General features: G+C 35.2%; 3 protein-coding genes across 4 annotated transcripts; all 3 read left to right on the plus strand.

The window, feature by feature from the left end:
• The first annotated feature begins 6,235 nt into the window (after positions 1-6,235).
• LOC311298919 (uncharacterized protein) lies at positions 6,236-8,605 on the plus strand. The gene is made up of 4 exons (XM_084422241.1): positions 6,236-6,388; positions 6,676-6,984; positions 7,266-7,399; positions 7,579-8,605. The coding sequence occupies exons 1-4, from the start codon at positions 6,295-6,297 to the stop codon at positions 7,651-7,653; spliced, it is 612 nt and encodes a 203-aa protein (XP_084278367.1). The 5' UTR covers positions 6,236-6,294; the 3' UTR covers positions 7,654-8,605.
• A 431-nt stretch (positions 8,606-9,036) lies between these two features.
• On the plus strand, positions 9,037-14,658 carry LOC311298434 (cytotoxic T-lymphocyte protein 4-like). Of its 2 annotated transcripts, none has more exons than XM_084421345.1 (4): positions 9,037-9,189; positions 9,707-10,051; positions 10,838-10,986; positions 14,556-14,658. In XM_084421345.1, exons 1-4 carry the CDS (start codon positions 9,138-9,140, stop codon positions 14,556-14,558), a joined length of 549 nt encoding a protein of 182 aa, XP_084277471.1. In that variant the 5' UTR covers positions 9,037-9,137; the 3' UTR covers positions 14,559-14,658. The 2 variants fall into 2 exon arrangements, with proteins under 2 accessions (XP_084277471.1, XP_084277470.1); XM_084421344.1 differs by lacking the exon at positions 14,556-14,658 and adding an exon at positions 11,140-11,481 and having other exon boundaries at positions 9,041-9,189.
• LOC311298433 (uncharacterized protein) lies at positions 14,556-19,461 on the plus strand. The gene is made up of 5 exons (XM_084421343.1): positions 14,556-14,669; positions 16,007-16,324; positions 16,445-16,638; positions 18,641-18,688; positions 18,816-19,461. Exons 1-5 carry the CDS (start codon positions 14,615-14,617, stop codon positions 18,930-18,932), a joined length of 732 nt encoding a protein of 243 aa, XP_084277469.1. The 5' UTR covers positions 14,556-14,614; the 3' UTR covers positions 18,933-19,461.
• Positions 19,462-20,410: the final 949 nt, after the last annotated feature.

Genomic DNA, 20,410 nt, shown 5'->3' on the forward strand with positions numbered 1-20,410 from the left:
GTCTCCGTTTCCTGTCCAGCCCCGAAATCCATGTGATTGCGCCCTACCCGTTGTGACGTCATGCAAGGCATGGAAATACGACTCACTGGCGTTTTGACACAATGGCTTTCCCATAATAAAAAAATGCAGCATATATGTAGGCTACCCTGTACGAAATGTGCATTGGCATGCATTAGGCCGCATTTTCTATAGGCTATAGGAAATTTTCGGAGCGCAATATATTATTTATCTCGCATAGTATAACGTCTTGGCGTCCCTGACCCTGATGATTGCCATTTTACAAGCAAAACACTAAAGTTGGAAACACTTTACAATAAGGTTTCATTAGTTAACATTAGTTAAATTACGTAAACTAATAATGAACTGCACTTCTACAAGGCAAGGCAAGTTTATTTATATAGCACATTTCATACACTATGGCAATTCAAAGTGCTTTACAGAAAGGAATTAAAATAATCACAAAATAAAAGCAAGGAAAATTAAAACAGTTATTAAAGAAATAAAAAAAGATATGATACAGTTATAAAATGAATTAAAATAGCAAAAAGTAAAAGAGTAGGCTACAACATAAATGTTAATAAATGTATTAATCTTTGTTAATGTAAATTTCAATATTTAGGCTACTAATACATTATTAAAATCAAAAGTTCAAAGCTCAAATTTGTTAACATTAGTTAATGCACTGTATTTTTATTAACTAATGTTAACAAAGATAAAAAAATACAGTAACAAATGTATTGCTAATGGTTAGTTTATGTTAGTAGATACATTAACTATTGTAAACAAATGAATTGTAAAGTTATTGTAAAGTGTAACCGTAACATTTTTACTATATATTTGTAATATTTAAATTTATAGTTGAGTGGTAAATAATAAAACTATAGGCATATTTGAAATGAAATAACCTAATGAAATTAATAACAGTGCTATTGTTGCTTATGTAAAAAAAAAAAAAAAAAAAAAAAAAAAAGGAATAGCCTATGTATCGTTCAAAACTTTCTGTCAGCAATTTTTTTGGTAACACTTTAGTTTTGGGTCCAGTTCTCATCTAGTTGCTTATTAGCATGCATATTACTAGGATATTGGCTGTTTATTAGAACTCATAAAGCACATATTAATGCCTTATTCTGCATGACCATATTCTACATCCCTTAATACTGGTATACCAAATACCTAAACTTAACAACTACCTTAATAATCAGTCATTAAGAGTTTATTGAGGCAAAAGTCATTAATAGTTAGTTAACAGTGAGAATTGGACCCTAATCTAAAGTGTGACCAATAAAAAAAAAAAATATATATATATATATATAAAAGTGTAAAAGTGTATATATATATATATATATATATATATATATACACACTTTTATTCAAAAAGGATGCATTTAAATGATTAAATGTAACAGTAAAGCAATTTAGAATGTTACAAAAGATTTCTATATCAAATCATTTTTTAACACTTTTTGATAAATAATGAATAAGAAAATGATTCTTGAGCACCAAATCATCATATTATAATGATTTCTGAAGGAAAATCAGCTTTAGCAGAAATAAATGGCATTTTAAAATATAGACCTGTTCAAAAAAAGAAGTTATTTTACATTTAATAGTATCTCAAAACATTAGTTTTTACTGTATTTTTTGATCAAACAAATGCAGCCTTTGTTAGAATAAGAGACTACTTTCAAAAACATTTAAAAGTCTTACTGACCTCAAACTTTAGAATGCATATCTTTGTGACACCTTAATTAGCTTCATTAACTTAACTTAATGCCTCAACACACAAGTTTGTAGGTGATGCCACAGGTGGGACGTATAGATAATGAGATAATGGTAGGGGGTGGGGGTTCAAAGGGGTATGAAATAAGAGTAGATGAGTATGAAGACAAGATGGCCTGCAGCCTAACCACATCACACAAGTGTGACTCATCAACACTATGTGAAACTGAGACCACTACAATCTCAGCATGACCATATTTCTGTGGTCTACATCACTGTCTCGATTCTTAGTGAAGATGTATGTGCTCTGCATTCAGTAAAGGAACAGAGCGAAGATTAGAACGCCATTTAAAAACTGTAAATGTTCAAAATAGGAAAAGTTTTTTTTAAATATAGGCCTATATATATATATACATAAAGCGTGCTATAGAAAGTAAATTTTACAGCCTCGTAAATTTTAACCAAGCAATAGGTGGAGACACAGTGTGTATTCTGCCATTTAGTGGTTACATCTTACTACAAGTGATTTTCAAATCTGGTTAATAGGGTTAGTTCTCCCAAAAATGAAAATTATCCCATAATTTTCTTACTCTAAAGCCACCCTATAGGTGTATATGAATTTCTTCTTTCAGCCAAACACAATCAGAATGATATTTAAAAATATCCTGGTTCTTCCAAACTTTATATGGGAGTGAATAGTAACTGAGATTTTGAAGCCCAAAAAAGTGCATCCATCCATCATAAAAGTAATCCATATTCATAATTCGAACGAGTCTAGATCCGGCGAAAGGATGACCTCTGACCCGACGCATGAGGTACTGACGAATGCGGAAGAGCAGAGGATAGAGCAAAACAAAACACCGGTCACAAATCAGAAGTCAGAAATGTGGGTTTATTGCCCAGCCCTATTTGTTTAATAGAGGCGTAAGAGGCGTCTATTCTTATCTTAGCTTATACTTCATGCAACATCAGAGGTCACTCCGTTACCGGAAGCAGTGATTATAGTTTATAAAGTTATAAATATGGATAATTTTCTTACACAAATGCACCGCTTTGCTTCAGAAGGCCTTTATTAACCCCTGGAGCTGTATGGATTACTTTAATGATGGATGGATACACTTTTTTGGGCTATTTGAGTTACTATTCACTCCCGTTATAAAGCTGTGTTTGGCTGAACAAAGAAAGTCCAACCCGATTTCACAGCAATTCGTACGAATTTTTACGAGGTGGCTAATTCGTACGAATGACCTACCCCTGACCCCGCCCCTAAATCTACCCATCACTGGGGTTTAGACAAATCGTACGAATTCGTACAAGTGAGGTCGTGCGAATTAGCCACCTTTTACTCACTTCTACTAATTGGTCGTGAGATAGCGTTGTCATACCTAGGATGGCTTGAGGGTGACTAAATTATGGGATAACTTTAATTTTTGAAAGACAAAAATTTGTATTGTTGATAATCAAACCATTTGCTGATTTGCTTAAACAATTTGTAATTATTTTCTACTTGGAGATTTTGTTTGGATATTACAAACATTACTGATCAGATTTTTTAAACAGTATGTACATTATTTGAATCAGCTGATAGGGAATCATGACTGCAAACGTAGCGAAACGTTTGCTTGCTCGTAAATGCAGTCAACAGTAGCAGAATGCTGTTACAGAATGCTGATGGTAAAATGTACATGTAACCACAAATGTAAAATGTAACCACAACACTGCAGGCGACACCTCTTCTTTCCTTTGTTATCGTTCACTTCCTCTGAAATGCTGCACTGCAGACAGTGGATTTGTGTGTGAAAGGCGTAACTTGCAGAGGAGTGCCGAGAAGTTTCAATGCAAAAAAGTCAAGAAAACAATGAAGAAATCTCATTATGTAAAAACCACAACCGTTAAAATGACTCACTTCATGAATAACCATTTCATCCTTTAAAGACCCTACACATGAAGGTTGAAAAATATCTATTCTGTGTTTATTGTATCAGTTAGTTTTCTTCTTTATCTCCCGCAAGTCTATGGCAGCCCATAGAACCGTTTGCGGGAAAAAGATGACATTTGGCACACAGAGGACAGTCAAACAAATCTTGAGTCTCAAATTCAATCCCTCTAACTCAACCCAAGCACCACCAACTGTCCAAATTTCCACTCATGTTTATAATAACTTTTGAACCGTAAGGGCTTTTCCTCTGATTCTTGGCTTAAGACGATTCAAATGAATTTTCTGTCATAAATGAATTTTGAATTGTTCAAAAAAACAATTTTTCAAACTGCTCCTAGACGATTTGTCAGATTTTCACCAGAATTGGCTTAGATCATCTTAAGACCGTGCTGGCAAAACGTTATTAAAAGATTTTTGATAGACAAAACCTTTCTTGTAATGCGCATAAACAAATTTGTGGAGGGGTACGCCAAAACAGACGTGAGGCTGTATCTCCGCAACCCTTTAGTGTATTCAGACTATGCTGCGTTCCAGTCCAAAATTGTCATGCCCTTCACTCGCTAACTTCCCTCCATCTCGTTCACTCGGATGTACGTCATTGCTTACGTTGCACGAGTGCCCACTACTGGCGGAAACTGCGGCAGGCTGAATTGGAATGTCCTAAGCCCTTGATCACTTGGAATCAGCTATGGAGTTTATTTATTATTTAAAAAAATTCCCTTTAAGAATTTGCTTAATGCAGCATCCAAATGTATATAGTTGTTTTAAATTAAAAATATATATAATTAATATATCATAGAGTTGTTTGTTGTGGTGGTGATTAGACGAGATATGTGGTTACGTCACAATCGTACTGCATTGTGGGACATATAGGTACCTGAAGTGTACATATGAAGTAGACTCGCTCCCTCGGTCAAAATCGAGGGAACGAGGGTCTGTCCATATAAATTTCCCTCGTCCACTTCATGAAGTGGAACGCACTTCAAAATGGCGGCAGGGATTCCCCCGAGGGGAAGTGCTTAGGAAAGTTCGCAAGTGCGTGTCTAAAAGTGGACTGGAACGCAGCCCTAAACTTAGTACATGTCATCAGAAGCATAGATATCATATAAAAAGGCTAGATGTCTCGTGCGCGCTGCTGGCCAATGGAGGTCGACGTCCGCACACGGCGGCCATCTTACCACAGGGTGCTCACTCACTCGTAACATGTACTTTTAAATAACCATAACTTGCTAAATTTTCTACCGATTTTCAAACGGTTTGTTATAAACGTCAGAGATGTAGTTATGATACTGCATACATATGAATAATTATAACAATGGACTTCCATATGAAAGAATTATAGCCACGTTAATAACGTTTGTAAGAAACCAAACCGTTTGTAAATCCGTCAAGATTTCAGCGAGATAAGAGGATTTGTGTGTGTGCTGATCACTCACCTTAATTCACAGCTTCCCTGTGGTAAGATGGCCACCGGTGATGCCGGAAGTGACTCCGCCTTAAGACATCTAGCCTTTATATGGATATCTATGATCAGAAGCATGACCTGAAGCTACTTTGGCACAGTGCCATCTAGTGGTCAGGAGATATGAAACATGGCTATTTTTGCTGATAACTTTTGAACAGTTTGGAGTGTCTTTGATTCGGTGCAACGTACCAGTCCAATGGTATCCAGTTTTTCCATGTCGACCATTTTGGGTGTCGGCCATTTTTAATTTTGTTGTTAAATGCTATATTTTAATATTGTTACTAAACTTGTTATGTGACCGTGACTTGAAGGTAGCTACTCAAAACATTTAGAGACAGCAGTCAAAATGTATAATGAAATTACAAAAAAATGCTAATAGCTTTAAAATAACTTTACCTATTTTAATGAAACTGGTCATGATAGATTCCTCGAGTCATACGTTTAATAACAAAAAGTTATTAAAAGTTTTTTGATTGACCAAACCATTCTTGAATAACACATCATTGTTGACATGATGCCGAACTCATTCTGCAGCTGTAACTCTGCAATATTTTGGTATATTGATACAAAACTTAGTGTGTCACTGTCACCTCACACTGACCACATCAAATCAATTTGGTGACAGCGCCACCTATTGGTCAAAAGTTATAAGCAATTAAATCACATTACAAAATATTGTATCCATGATTTTTCAACTATTTTGACTAAAATCATCTAAAAATGTCAAAAAATTGCATTTGGTCTGATGCTCCCAGCCATGCTTACAGACCTCATTATGGCTTTTTGGTGCTTGGCCCCTTAATTGCTGGTTGCAGCTATGTTTTTCTTTGTTTCTTCTTTTATGCTGAAATATAAAGTGAAATATGACTCAAATCATGGAAGTATTGCAAATTGTCACCTTATATTCACTGTTTTTTTTATTACATTAAGAACAAAAGAAGGTAACCATAAGTGAACTTAATTTTTCGCACAACAAAAAAAACTATAAAAAATGTATGCAAAGATCAGCCATTTAAGAAGCCTGTCAAATGTTTGTCCTCTATAGTGTTGAACTGTGACGCAGGTAGGAAACAGCCCCCACCCCCTCAGCCCGTCTGACTCGTGCATCTGTCTGTAAAAGTTCTGAAGTCATATTTCCCTGTTTTCACGTGCTCGGAGCAGCAGTGCAGAAATGCTTGAGCAGTGGATCATTGCAATGGCTGTTCTCCTTACCCTCTTCCATCCTGAACTTACTGAATCCTCCTCAAACTGCTGTCTCGATAAAGGTTTGAGAATTTCTGTTGCTTCTTAATTCAGTTGTGCAAGTTGATTTACGTGGTGTGCAGAATGTGTCCTTGTGGATATTCATAACTGAGTGAACTGAGCATCTCCAGAATATGAATCAAAAAGAGAGATTTTATAATATGTAGTGAAATTAATATTACAAAATAATACTTTGCATTAAAGAAACAAATCAACAGCGGAGGAACCCGCCGACTCCACTCCCTGCGTACCACATCCTCAATCTCTGTCTTTCAAAAATAAAATGTGCATATATGCTTTTACCTTTCAGGCACTAAAAGACAAATAAAAAGAGTGGGTGAAAATAAAACAGCATTTGTGTCCTGCCCTGAGCTTGAAGGGGATGAAAAACCCATAAACATCAGTCTACACAAGGGAGATACAAAACTGCACTCAACAGATATGAGAAACAACACTCATCAATCATGGCAGCAGTTTCAGGTGTCCAAACAAAACTCCTCTTTCTCATATAAGATTCTAAGGGCCGAAGTCAATGACACAGGACTCTACAGATGCGACATCCAAACTGACACCCTACGCACCATACCCGGGAAATCCCAGATACTGCTCGTTATTAAAGGTAAAACAAGATGCAATGAAATCATTTTAATTGACATTTATGCTCACGTCCCCTGCTTAAACCAACCTAATTTGATCTGCTGGTTTCCCACGCTGGTCAGATCTTAAACCAGCGAAGACCAGCACTGCAGTCTTGCAGTCTTTTCGCTCGATTAGTTAATGCATTGCAGATTATGGCATAATATTATGCTGAAATATTATACTGAAACAATACTTTTACAGTAGAAAGTGTAAAGTACAGAAATATATTTGGTTAATTCAATATGATTTATATGATTTCAGATGCTCAGCCGTCCACAGAACTGTCTTGTCCCACTGAGCATTTGCCACTGCCACTGCCACTGCCACTTTATATTGGCTATGGGATCATCATTTTTTACAACCTGATCATCACAGTCTTCAGCTGTTACTTCGCAGTGAGTATCTATGTCATTCTGCAACCACACGCTTACCTGCATATGCAGTTCTTTGCAGCAAGGACATGTCCTATTTAAATCCATAACCAACGCTAAAGAGTTCATATTTGGAATCAAGATTTCAAAATTGCTTGATGCGCTAGCTCTATGAAATTGCTGATATGCTGTTTTTATTTCAGCGTAAACTGAAGACCACCGAGCCACCGGAGAACCCCTACATAAACACAAGACCAGGAGGATTCAGACGACGCTGATGAGCTCAGAATCCAGCAAACATCACCAATGTAGCACTAGCAATATGACATCTTCCATTGACTGTTACATTTGTACCTCCAGTCAGCTGAGCAGTACTGCCAGTCAAACAAGACAGAGTGTATTTAACAGATCTCGTTCTTGTATCTATTGCTGTATGTTCATATATGTATATATATTTACACTGAAACACTATGATATACCCTGACTTTAATGGAAACCTGTGTTTCATTGTTGCAAACATCTTTCATTCTGGCATTTCTTCAGTGTGACTTGAGCAGGATTTGAATTCATTTAGAGAAACAATACAATCAAGATCTTTTGCACAAGACAATAAATGTATTTTGTGTTGTGTTCGCAACTGCATTACAAGTATAGAAGTCTGTATCTACTTTATCTGTAATTACACTATTGCACTTACTATTAGAAATATGCAAATATGCAAACCTGCACTAGTGTCAATAGCAACATGTAATATTCTATCAGTATAATATGTTAGTGACAGCAGAGACAGGAAATGACAGGAAAAAAGAATAGGGTGGTGGGTGGCGGTAACCATTGTTCTGCTAAATGCCTTGTGAGATTCACATGCAGGATCTGTACCTTGTGTTTATGTTAACGATAAGAATAACCTTTGTAGCCAATGCAAATCTTAGTTTCACAGTGTGTGCACAATGAATGCATTATGTCAAATGCTTTCAATTGTAATATAAGTACAAAGTAGGTAAAACCCCTTAAAAGTGTGAAACTTTGATACAATAATAAAATTCTGCTTAAACGAAATAATATTTGATCATCCTTCCATTTTATGTCTTTAATGAACAACGCTCCAAAGAGAGAATGTATTACATCAAATGCTTTAAATTGTAATGTACATAGTAGGTAAAACACCCCAAAAGTTTGACCCAACAGAATAAAATGAAACTTTGGTACAATAATAAAATTGATTAAACTTAATATTTCATGCTTCCATTTGATGTCTTTAATGAACAGCGCTCCCAAGAGACATTATAAGTTTCCATTTCCAACACTCCTTATAATATGACATGATGCAATAATAAGCAAGTGATCAGCAAATTCAGTATTCTGACCAGTTTATTGCACTAATTTCGAAAGTGCCGCATCTGCTTTCGAGTGTATTTCTGATTTTAATATTTTCCACAAATTCAGAGTCAAATAATCTCTTGACCACTTGGCTTTATGATAGGCTGAGAGTCAAACCACACCCTTAACCAAATTTTCCATTTCCACTGCTATTGTACTGTTTTTGCTCGAGTCTCATTTTGCTCGTTGAAATTTTTTTTCCCCTTGATTACACATATTGTGCAAATTGGCTACATTACTTGCAAAATTTTGAGCACTTTACGGGCATTTGCAGTCAGCTTGAGGTTTCCTGCCACGTTACTGATGTCACGAAGCTTTCCAGAACTCACTCAAGTATAAAGAGACAGGGGGGATACCTCCACAGTTATTATAACATGCCACAATGATTATCACACTTATTATAACCGTTATAACATATATCCCGCTGGGATTCGGTAAGTACCTGCTGGGCTTCAAATGTTTGTTGTTGTGTCTTTGCTTTTCAGGCACAGATAGTAACAGCTTTACCCCTGTGGGCAGTGTGACAAGACAGCTTGAATAGTAATAGTACATTTTATTAATACTTTTTAATAATTTTTTTAAATTTTTTTATTAGGATCTTATCTACAATATTTTGTTATCTGACAGTTAAAATGTTGCTTTTAGCAAAATTGAAGTGAAGTGGGTCAAACTTTGGCCTATATTTACAACTTCCAACATGATCCGGATCCTCATGTTCAGCAAGAATTCCAGTTGGAATATAATTCAGATTAAAATCTTAATTCAGATTAAAACTCTAGACTGTTCTGTACTTAAAAAATTGAATGTTATTAAGTTCAATAATCGCCTAAACGAAAAAAGAAGAAAAAAAAAAGAAAAAGAAAAAGAAAAAAATAGCCTGAGTATATATATATATATAGTGAGAAATTAGGCAACATCTGAGGTTTCATTCATCTTTTGTTTTGTTTCCAGCTCTACGCGTGTCTCAGCCTTATCGTGTGGAAGGAAAAGAGGGAGAAGTCCCACTCCACTGCTCCTTTAGTATAAAGTCAAGGGCAGAGGAAATGCAGATATCTCTGTACAAAGGTTTACACGGCCAAGAGAAGATCTGCAGCAGTTTTGTCAACCTCTCTGCGCCCAACTTTACAACAGATGGCAGAGTTAACTGCAGTGGGAATATTAACTCTGGAAGAGTGGATATGATCATCACTGGACTCCGAGGGGAAGACACAGACCTCTATCGCTGTGAGATCGAGATTCTCTTCCCACCTCCATATCTCAGAGGGGTTGGGAACGGCACCGTTGTTTACATACAAGGTTAGTGATAGTCTTGTTTTCAGTCTCTTGCATGTGGTTTTCCCACAGTTTCACCTTTTTTTGTACACATTTGTTTATGTAGAGGTACGCGTCTGTAACAATAAATCATTTTGAAATTGTATATTAATATTACCAAAAGCAATTATTGACGTTGCATTGAGAAACAATGCTTTTTAGAAGCCACTTAAGAGTTATACTTTTTTTTTTATACTTTTTTTATCCCAGTATGTTTGCAACATGCATTTTAATATCAAAATGTATATAATGTTCACAGACCCTTAGCCATTGTTCATTGTTAAAGCTCTAGAGGGAGCCAGAGAGTAGGCTATAAACGCGTGAAGAAGGAAATGTTGCGGTTACCTTTAGACACATGGGTGGAAATGGGGCCACCCCGCACATTCAAATTTACAGCGCTTTGTGCTCCACATTTTGATCTCACCCATGGAAACTTTGAGTTTACGTGTGAATGATGTTTTTCTTTGAAAATGTAGATTTCTTTATGACGACAGGGTGCTAACGTAAGCTCCTAAAGACTAAAAGGACTGAAAAAAAAAACAATCACCGAAGATGAGAAGGAAGCAGTTATATGCCACTGGCTTCCTGTTTTCAAAAAGTACAAGGCCTCATAAAATTCCGATCTTTGTATAAAAGATTAAAATGAGAAAAAAAAAAAATGATTCACACAGGCCTACATCCTGTAGGTTTTCAGTGTAGTGAAAGGGGTATGGGGTGGGGTAGGGTGCCATCCAGAGGGCAACTTCAGTAATCACTAATCTTCTTTTCTAGAAACCCCAAACTGTCCCACTGCATCCACCGTGAGCCAGAGTCAAAGCCAGAGGCAGAGAGCCGAGCTAGAAGCTGTCGAAAATGATGTGGGACCCCTTCCACTCCTATATGCCATTCTAATCATCACTTCCTGCAGCTTTATTCTACAGGTGAGAAATATATATATGCTAATGAGTTTCTTTAAAAGACTCCCCCTGCTGAAAAGATCAGCATGGCGGATCACCAGTAGGCTATATGCTGAGTTTAGAGTTTGAAAACAATGTGAATAGATGTCACTAAGATGTCACTCATTTCTAACACAGATGGTCATCTGCAAATGGAGGGCTTCTTCATCTATGGCACCTATGCTTTCACAAAAAGAGAGCTATATGAAATTCTAGGGGGGGGAATCTCCCCGTTTGCATGTACTCACATGTAATATTATCACCTGCATGTACCAGCATGTCATTTTCTCCTGCATGTATTTACATGTAATATTTTTCTGCATGTATTGACATGTACTCACTGAGTTTTTACAGTTGCATGTACTCACATGTATTCTCACCTGCATGTATTCACATGTATTTACATAACATTTGATTATTGTACTTTTTTGATTTGTTTTCTTTCAATATATTATTAATTAAATAATAAATATATGGTTTAAAACAAAAATGATGTTTGATCAACTGTTTTTTCAAGTTGAAATAATGGGAATGAATAAAGAATATTTTTTTTGCGTATTTCTAGATGGAGTCACAATTTGTTTTCTAGAAGAATACTTTGTGGTTATGATACTGTACACCTCATTAGTGTGCATGGCTATATATAAAAAATAAAAAAAAGTCCACGCACCACTTTTAAAATTGATATTTTTTCACCTTTAGTGTGATTTTTAAACCAACAAAACTCATGTAACAAATAAATACTTTTAAGGAAAAAATAAGAAGAAACGCCTAAAATGAGCTGGTTGTATAAGTGTGCACACCCTTTTAATAAGGCATGTTACTCTGTTTGGAATTAACCAAACGCATTCAAACCCGTACTGAAAAAGCTATTATAATCCTCAAGTCACTATATGACATGACATGACATGAGTCTTATTCAAAAAGACTGGCTGCTGTATTAAAAGCAAAAGGTGCTTCAACCCAGTTTTAGTTGGGTGGTGTGTACATTTGTGCAACCAGGTTAATATAAGTCTTTTTGTTTTTTTGTTTTTCCTTATCTTGAATTTTGTGGGTTTCAGTATCACATCAGAGGTCAGGAAACCTTGGATACTTGGTAACAGTAATAAGCAATGCAAAAATGGTAATGGCTTTTTTATAAGTAAAAACAAGTTGAACATTATGTCCGCCATCAGTATCAGTCTCTATTTTTCAAGTCGCTAAAGCATGAAGAAAACATGTGACAACGTCATCACAAACGTGTCACAGTTCTGTGAACCTCAGGTATCAATCACATAAACAGGACATGAGTACTTGATAATTTGCTGTGCTTTTAGATTTGATAGTGCTTCAACAGGATGTGGAACTGAAAATAGATTGAAAATATACGTCTGAATCGTAAACAACCATCACCACAACTAGGACATTAACATGATTAATGTATTTGACCTGTTAGTAGTGAAGAAAATATCATCTATCCGTTTTCTGGCTGATGTAAACACACACAAAATTAGCTGAACATTTGATCTTGACATGTGAACAAAATAGAGTATATGGGCCATTCTACAGAATGGGTGCGAACTGCTGTCCCACAACCAAAAAACACATTTAAAAAGCATTTAAGTATTCAAATTTTAGATGTTTACGAAGATCATTCTATCATCTATTGCATCCCACAATAATATTTAAAATATCAGTAAGCTTAATATATATAAAATCATCATTTATTGGGTACTTTCAATTGGGAGGTGGCTGTCCCAAACCCAAACCAATTTTTTTCCGTTGTTTTTTTTTTATTTCTTTTAAAAAGTGAAGTAAAAAAAATAAAAAAAAATATTTTTAAATCATGAAACATTATGTAAAAAAAACGTGTCCCACATTTTCATGTCACTACCGAAACAGTGTGTGTTTTTGTGAGACTGATTTTAACCACACCCCTACATTTTTGATTCAGGAAATATTATTGTGTGCCTCTCTCTCATACATCTCTTTCATTATAGATAGGGACCATCATTTTTAAGGAAATGTGTTCAAAAGTCGGAAAAATCTGTGCGTAACTTTAAGGAACGTCACTACCGAACACCTTTTTTTCTGCAATTAAGCAAACTTTTTGGGGTGTTATTCCATAAAATTTTGTTTTTATGCATGTACAACTGTTCAGAACTGTGCTAGGTAACCATGTGCTGGCTATCATCTTTGAATAGGCTCTAAAGTATCTTAAATTGTCACTACAGAAACGGTCACTACCGAAACATTGGGTGAAGTTACGGTAGTGACATAATGTTTTTTTCTGTGTTATTCGATAAAATGTATTTTTTTATGTGTGTACAACTGTGCTAGTTAACCATGTGCTGATTAGCATCTTTGAGCATAAAAAATATCTAAAATTGTCACTACCGAAACAGTCATGACCGAAACATGTCATCATTGTTTTGGTAGTGACAAAAGGGAACATATAATCATTTTTGGGGGGGAAATAAATAACATTTTAGTACAGTTATGCAAATCATTAGCGCCGTTGGGGGCTTAAAACACCAAACACCTAAAATTCTGCAATGTGATGTGGTCGCTACCAAAGCATTACTGTCACTACCGATAATGTGCCGTCACGATCAAAACATGGATGTTTTGTCTAAAATAAAGTATATTGAATTATCACCTAAGACGTTATTATTGAGTTTGGTTCAATGTATATTCAAACTATTGAATCCTTAACTTTGAAATCAGTATGATTAACTTAATGCCTTTAACAAAGAAAGATTGGATTCAAAACACAACAAATCTTATAAATTACACTTGAAATATTGTTAAAATTGTAATAGTTATTGATTTACCAGTGAAAACTTTTTTAAAAAAATAGCAAAAAATACATTTACAAGGTAGATGTAAACAAAATATTAATAGGTCAATTTAAGCCTTCTTAATAAATTATTTATTATTGTGTTTCGGTAGAGACAAATTTGGGGAGAGGAAAAATATTCCAAAACTTTCTGAAAATACAATATGATAATTAACTGCACAATCACTTGAACTCCGTACCTTGGATATTATACAATTTGCATACAACATTTGTGGAAAAAGACACACAAAAGACGTTTCCAACTCTGACTTTGAACCACTTATATAGACTTATAGCCTATTTCATATGAAACTAAAATTTCTAAGCATTTAATAAAAAAAATCACAAAAATCAAAGCATTTTAAAAGTAAGTGGATCAAGATTACTTTGTTGCTCATTTAGTAGGATATGGGTTTTTCCTAACATGGTTGTGCATCAAACATTTTCCTTTCAACAACTTCATATTACAAGAAAGCTGCCCACTCATTTCCTCACTCACAGACGTGTTTCTCGGCTGGGACACATTAAGCAAGAGGTAAAAACTCAATCGCAATTTTTACATAATATCCCACACAGTATGATTCTTTTCACAATAATGAATCTTCAATATGTGTGTTAAATGTCGCTATCTTCCCTCATCACTTAATGAACTTCTTGCACTGCCACGAGTGACAAATATGTTTGTGGGTGATATTGATCACCTAACCCACATACTTCCTGTTTTTTCTCAATCCAGTAAAAACAATCTGAAGAGCCTCGGCCACCTTCACACCAAAACTGAAGAGGGACGTTAACATGCCTGACAGGTTTACTCTGCTCGCTCTCAGCTTTTCTCTGATCCTTCACAATGGTAAGAGGCTAACCTTTCTCATTACTGCTGAAAGAAATACAGATAGTTTGGACCAGCTTAAAATTCCAAAATGCTTAGTTATGGTACATGTATTACATGGGCAATGCTGGTTTCTTTTTGGCACAGTGCCTGTTATTGTGGGTAAAGCATCACTAAAACCAGCATGAAAGTAGACCGAATATACATTATGCTAGCAACCAGCAATAATTTAGTTTTAACTGGCCATTTTTTGGTAATTTAAGCTTGTCATATTAGTTTAATTCAACAGGTGTAACATGTATGTTCAGTGTCTGTTCAGTTTGTTTCTATTTTCATATGTTCTCTGCCATTATTCACTTGTTTGTTCCAACAGTTCACCTGTTGTTTGATTAGTATTCTCATTACTCCCCATGTATTTAAAAGGATAGTTTACCCAAAAAAATCATAATTTATTCACCCTCAAGCATTCAAACCTGTATGAATTTCAATCTTCTGCTGAACACAAAATATGACTTTTTGAAGAATATGGGAAAACAAGCAATTGATGGACCCCACTGACTTCCATAGTAGGCCCATCAACTGTTTGGTAACCTATATTTTTCAAAATATCTTCTTTTGTGTTCAGCAGAAGATTGAAATTCATACAGGTTTGAAACAACTTGAGGGTGAGTAAATGATGACAAAATGTTCATTTTTTGGGTGAACCATCCCTTTAAGTTCTCCTTAGCTCTTTGTCCTGTATCGTTTATGGAAGAGTGTTGTGTTACTCCATGATTTCTTGTTTCTTTTGGATTCTCCGTCGTTGTGTGATTTACACAGCCACATTGCGTGACAACAGGAAAATACAGGTGTATTGAAATAAAATTTGCATTTACATTTATCAGTTAGAATATGGTCGTGCTCTGATTATGTAAAAGTCCTCACTGCCAAAACCAGATTAAGCCAATGTTCTGGTTTCTGGAGATCTGAATAGGACAGCCTGTATTCGTTTCGAATCATGTAAAGACCTTATTCTAAATATCCACCAATGCTGAATATTCATTTATACCAGCACATGTCCCAATGAAGCTAATTCTGGGTTAAATTAGATTTGACATTTTTGCAGGTCGTCACATTGTTGTGTGCAATTGAAATGACATGAATGAGAAATGATCGGAATCATAATAAATAGCAAGAGCATTTTTAAGAAGAGAATAGCATATGTAAATTGGTTATACGTGAATATTTCCAAAAGATGTGGAGCAATACTGATTTTTATTGAAAAATTATGTGCATAAACGGTCAACGTCAAACAGTTTTCTCAAAGTAAAAAAGAAAATATAAAATGTTTGAATTAAATTTCTTCTTTTTTATTTCAGTTTGTAGTTGGGATGTGAGTGAACCTCTCAACCCAGTGCTCAATGACAATGGCTCAGTCAGTGTCACATGCTTGTTTTATGGCAAAGAAAAGATTGGAATGGAAGCCAAGCTGATGATGAATGATACAGTTGTTTGTGAGATTTACAAAACGAACCAAGAAAATAAACAGTGTAAATGGCAGAGCAATAACAACGGATTCACGTTCACCTTGATGAATCCTGGGGCCCTACACAAAAATGAATTTTCCTGTCAGATAACCAGAATAACTCCATTACCAATCAGAAGCTTCTCAGGGCCGAAAACAAAGCTTTTCCGAGGTAAGTTCACCCTATTTGAACAACACAGCTCAGTTATGTATAAACCAGTTTTATATACCTAGAAATGGTATATTTAAATGCATATAAAACAACCATTATATAAATGATTTTTATTTTAAGGTTGCAAAACCCCTTGGGCTCCACCAGAAAGCAACTGTTCATGCTTTAACGAATCACATAACCAGGAGCACACAGTTGAAGACAAGCCCTCACCTGAAGACATGTATACCTTTCTAATCTGTGGTCTGGTCATAGCGCTGACGGTGCTCTGTCTCTACAGCATTATCATCACTGCATTCTACATGAGATTGAAGGTAAACTTAGAGACTTTTTATTTTATGTTTGTACTTGTGTTGTTTTATTAGCGTTGTTTCAGTGTCTGTATACATCTCTTGTTGCATTCATTTATATAATCTAGAAGGAGAGGCTGTGCTATATTGTGAATATACTATATGCTACATGCTTCACACTATGTTTTAATTACCGTAATTTCGAGATGACAACACGTGACGTTTCACTCTAGGGACGTCTTCGGACTGGGACATATGCGTTTCACTAGCATCGCCTAAATGAATCTGCAGTGGGCATGTGGTACAAGTATGAGCTCTCAGAAAATTCACAGCTTACAAATTGTAATTACAAGTTTTACAAGGACAAGAACGCTCAAATCTTGTCATTATGGTAATAATGACATGGCTTGAATGACTGTCTTCACAACACAGCAAACCCACAAGAGCTGGTAACACTTTACAATAAGGTTTCATTTGTTAACATGAACTAACCATGAGCAATACATTTAGGTTACACTTTAATTTAAGGGGTCTTTGTTACACTGTAATTGTACATTTAAGTAGTACTAATTAATATTAATAATTAATATTTAATATTAAATAGTACATTACCTACATGTACTTACTATAGGTTTAGGATTAGGGTTTGGTTTGGTTTAGTTGCATGTAATTATGCATAACTTATAGTTATTACTATAGTAACTACATACATAACACATATAGTAACATATGTAACAATGAAAGTGTTACCTACATTTGTTACTGTATTTGTTGATCTTTGTTAACGTTAGTAAATAAAAAAAATCCAGCTGTTGATCATGTTGCTTCACAGTGCATTGACTATTAAAATCAAAAGTTGTATTTGTTAACATTAATGTAATACTAAATGTTGAAAATAATATTAACAAAGATTAATAAATGCCATAGAACGTCAGCTAATTATTAGTTCATGTTAACTAATGTAGTTAATGTAAAATAATTAAATCTTATTGTAAAGTGTTCCCCAAGAGCCTTACACTTTTAAAAATAAAGGTTCCTTATTGGCATCGATGGAGCCATAAAGAACATCCACGGAACGTTTCAATTCCAAAAAAGGGTTCTTTATACACCTTATTTCTTACATAAGAGTGGGCGCGGCCATTTGTAAATATAATGTTTCTGGCTATCATCCGATTGAGTTATTTTTATAATAAATAATAATTCATTTTATTTGTGGGCGCCTTTCAGGACACTCAAGGACACCTTACAATAATAAAATACATGATTAAACAGAGGAAAAAAACAACAACACAATAAACAGTAAATACATAAAATCAATACCCACTAACATTACTAAAATCAATCAGGATAGGCCAATCTAAAAAAATTAGTTTTAAGATGGGATTTAAAAGTTGAGAGACTAAGACTATTACGTATATCTTGTGGTAAAATATTCCAAATCTAGCTGTAATACTAAAATTTTAGCTGTACAAAACAGCTCGTTATACTGATTGATACTGCAAATGTATTTATTACCATATTATTGTAATGTATCATCACATAGTGCAATTAGTTTTACCATTTACTGCACTTTGATATTCGTCTAGTCATTTAATATAGCGGCTAATGAATCGAAGTCTCGCACATTCAAAGAAAACCCACATCGCAAAATAAGGTGTACAATGGAAAAGGGTTCATTCGATTTTTTGTATGTTTTTCACACTAAGAATTTTGAGTGTGATTACTATTACTATTACAAATTTAAGCTATATTATACTTTTTTTTTTTTATTATTAAAGAAATGGCATCCTTTCACTAGAACATTGTTCCCGTTTCGCATCTTCTGCCCTCTTTTGCTATACCTGTGTGTCCTGTGTTTTTGTTTTGTCCTTTGTGCGCAGGCATCACTTTTGATTTAATAAAGCTGTCGAATTAGTATATTCTTTGAGATAAAAATGAATCAAATCCCCTGCAATGCAATACAGGTATACAATATTTGTTATTCTGAGCTTAATACAATTGTGCTGTTTTTTGTCTTCCTCTCCAGGTTGCAAAGCCTGAGTCTTCTGACACTCTGACCTATGTGCCAATGCAGGTAAGGGCTTTCTTCTGCCATGCCAACACTGTATGTGACTGTGTGCCAGTAATGCAATATGACTGTGATAGCTGTGGCTTTTTAGCGCAACAATACTTCAAATGAAAATGATTTTATTATGTTTCAGAGGAATATAAAATGGCGTGATCCAGACGACACAGAATACGTGGACATGCGTGAAGTGCAGAAACGGGGAGGATCCCACAGAGATATGAACCACAACTCTCATATGATGGCTGCCTGAACCCATTTCTAGTGGAATAAGTGTATGTGCTCGCGCTTCAACTGCTCTGGATTGAATATAGTTAAGCTACACTAAAGAATATCATAGGACGAAACAATTACCTTTATACCCAACAAAACAGACTTTTCTAAATCTGCATATTGCTGCTGCGCCCCATTCAACCGCTCCCATTACACTGTCTTGTTCTCTGTTGCAGATGGTTTCATGTACTAGCTAGTAAAACCTCATGCTGAACTGTAGCTATGCCAAGCTAAAAGTATATGAAGTACTGTATAAAGTTTCTAGCTTGCGCATTTTTTTTATTATTTTGATCCCATGGACCAATAATCAATGATATTATCAGTTTTGTTCATTACAAGAAAATGCTGAATTTTTCTTTTTTCCAAAAATTTTAACATTTTTTCAAACTGACTTGAGGAGAACATTTGTATATTATTTTGAAATATACAGAGATTATATTGAACGATGAATTAAATTTGATGATTATTTGGTGATGTAAATAAAGAAAATTACAGCAAGATGAGAGCTTATAAATGTGTTATGTGTATCTAGATGTGCATGGCTTAGCTACATTTAGGAAGGAAACGACTGCTGTGCCAATATTAACACGATGTCAAACAAATTCCGTCAGGACCGCTATCGTCAAATACGATTGACAATTAGCATACAGTTAGGATTGGCGGTGTGGTTCTGTTCTGGGAGAGAACTAGCCTAGCATGGATAAGAGCAGGGAGAGCAGCAAAAAAAACCTTAGGGTAAACAGAACAGAACCAACATGGATGTTTTGCAGATATCATTAATTCAAGATTTTAAGTACAACATAATTCGAGATTTTATTCGGATTCATCCTGACTGGACGAGAGGAGGAGCTGGGGATGGAGGAGGGTAATTAGCTCCTGAGAAACGCGATAGCTGCTGATAATACTGAAGGAGCTTATATATATGTATACGGTGATAGGCGTCGTATTCCTATAGGTAGACGTGGATCAGCTGAGAGTCAGCTGATGCGAGCTTGACTAACGTGACTTGTCAGAACTGACGCTATGCTTAATTTGTATTGTACTGGAAATAATTTGTGTTTACTCTTCAAATGACTAAATACAATTTGTTTCAAACTATAAATGGATAGTTCACCCAAAAATGAACATTTTGTCATCACTCACCCTCAAGTTGTTCAAAACTTGTACAAGTTTCTTTCTTCTGCAGAACACAAAAAAATATATTTTAAAGAATGTCGGTAATCAAACAGTTGACGGCACCCATTGAAGTCAATGGCTACCGTCAACTGTCTGGTTACCAACAATATCTTCTTTTGCGTTCAACAGAAGAAAGAAACTCATACAGGTTTGGAACAACTTGAGGGTGAGTAAATGATGACAACATTTTCCTTTTTGGGTGAACTATCCCTTTAAAAGACAGAAATGTCTCTTGAACTAACAACTACCCACAAACAGACACATGCAAAGTCATAATTTAAG

The sequence above is a fragment of the Rutilus rutilus genome, assembly GCF_951802725.1.
Source record: "Rutilus rutilus genome assembly, chromosome: 10".
Classification (NCBI taxonomy): Eukaryota; Metazoa; Chordata; class Actinopteri; order Cypriniformes; family Leuciscidae; genus Rutilus; species Rutilus rutilus.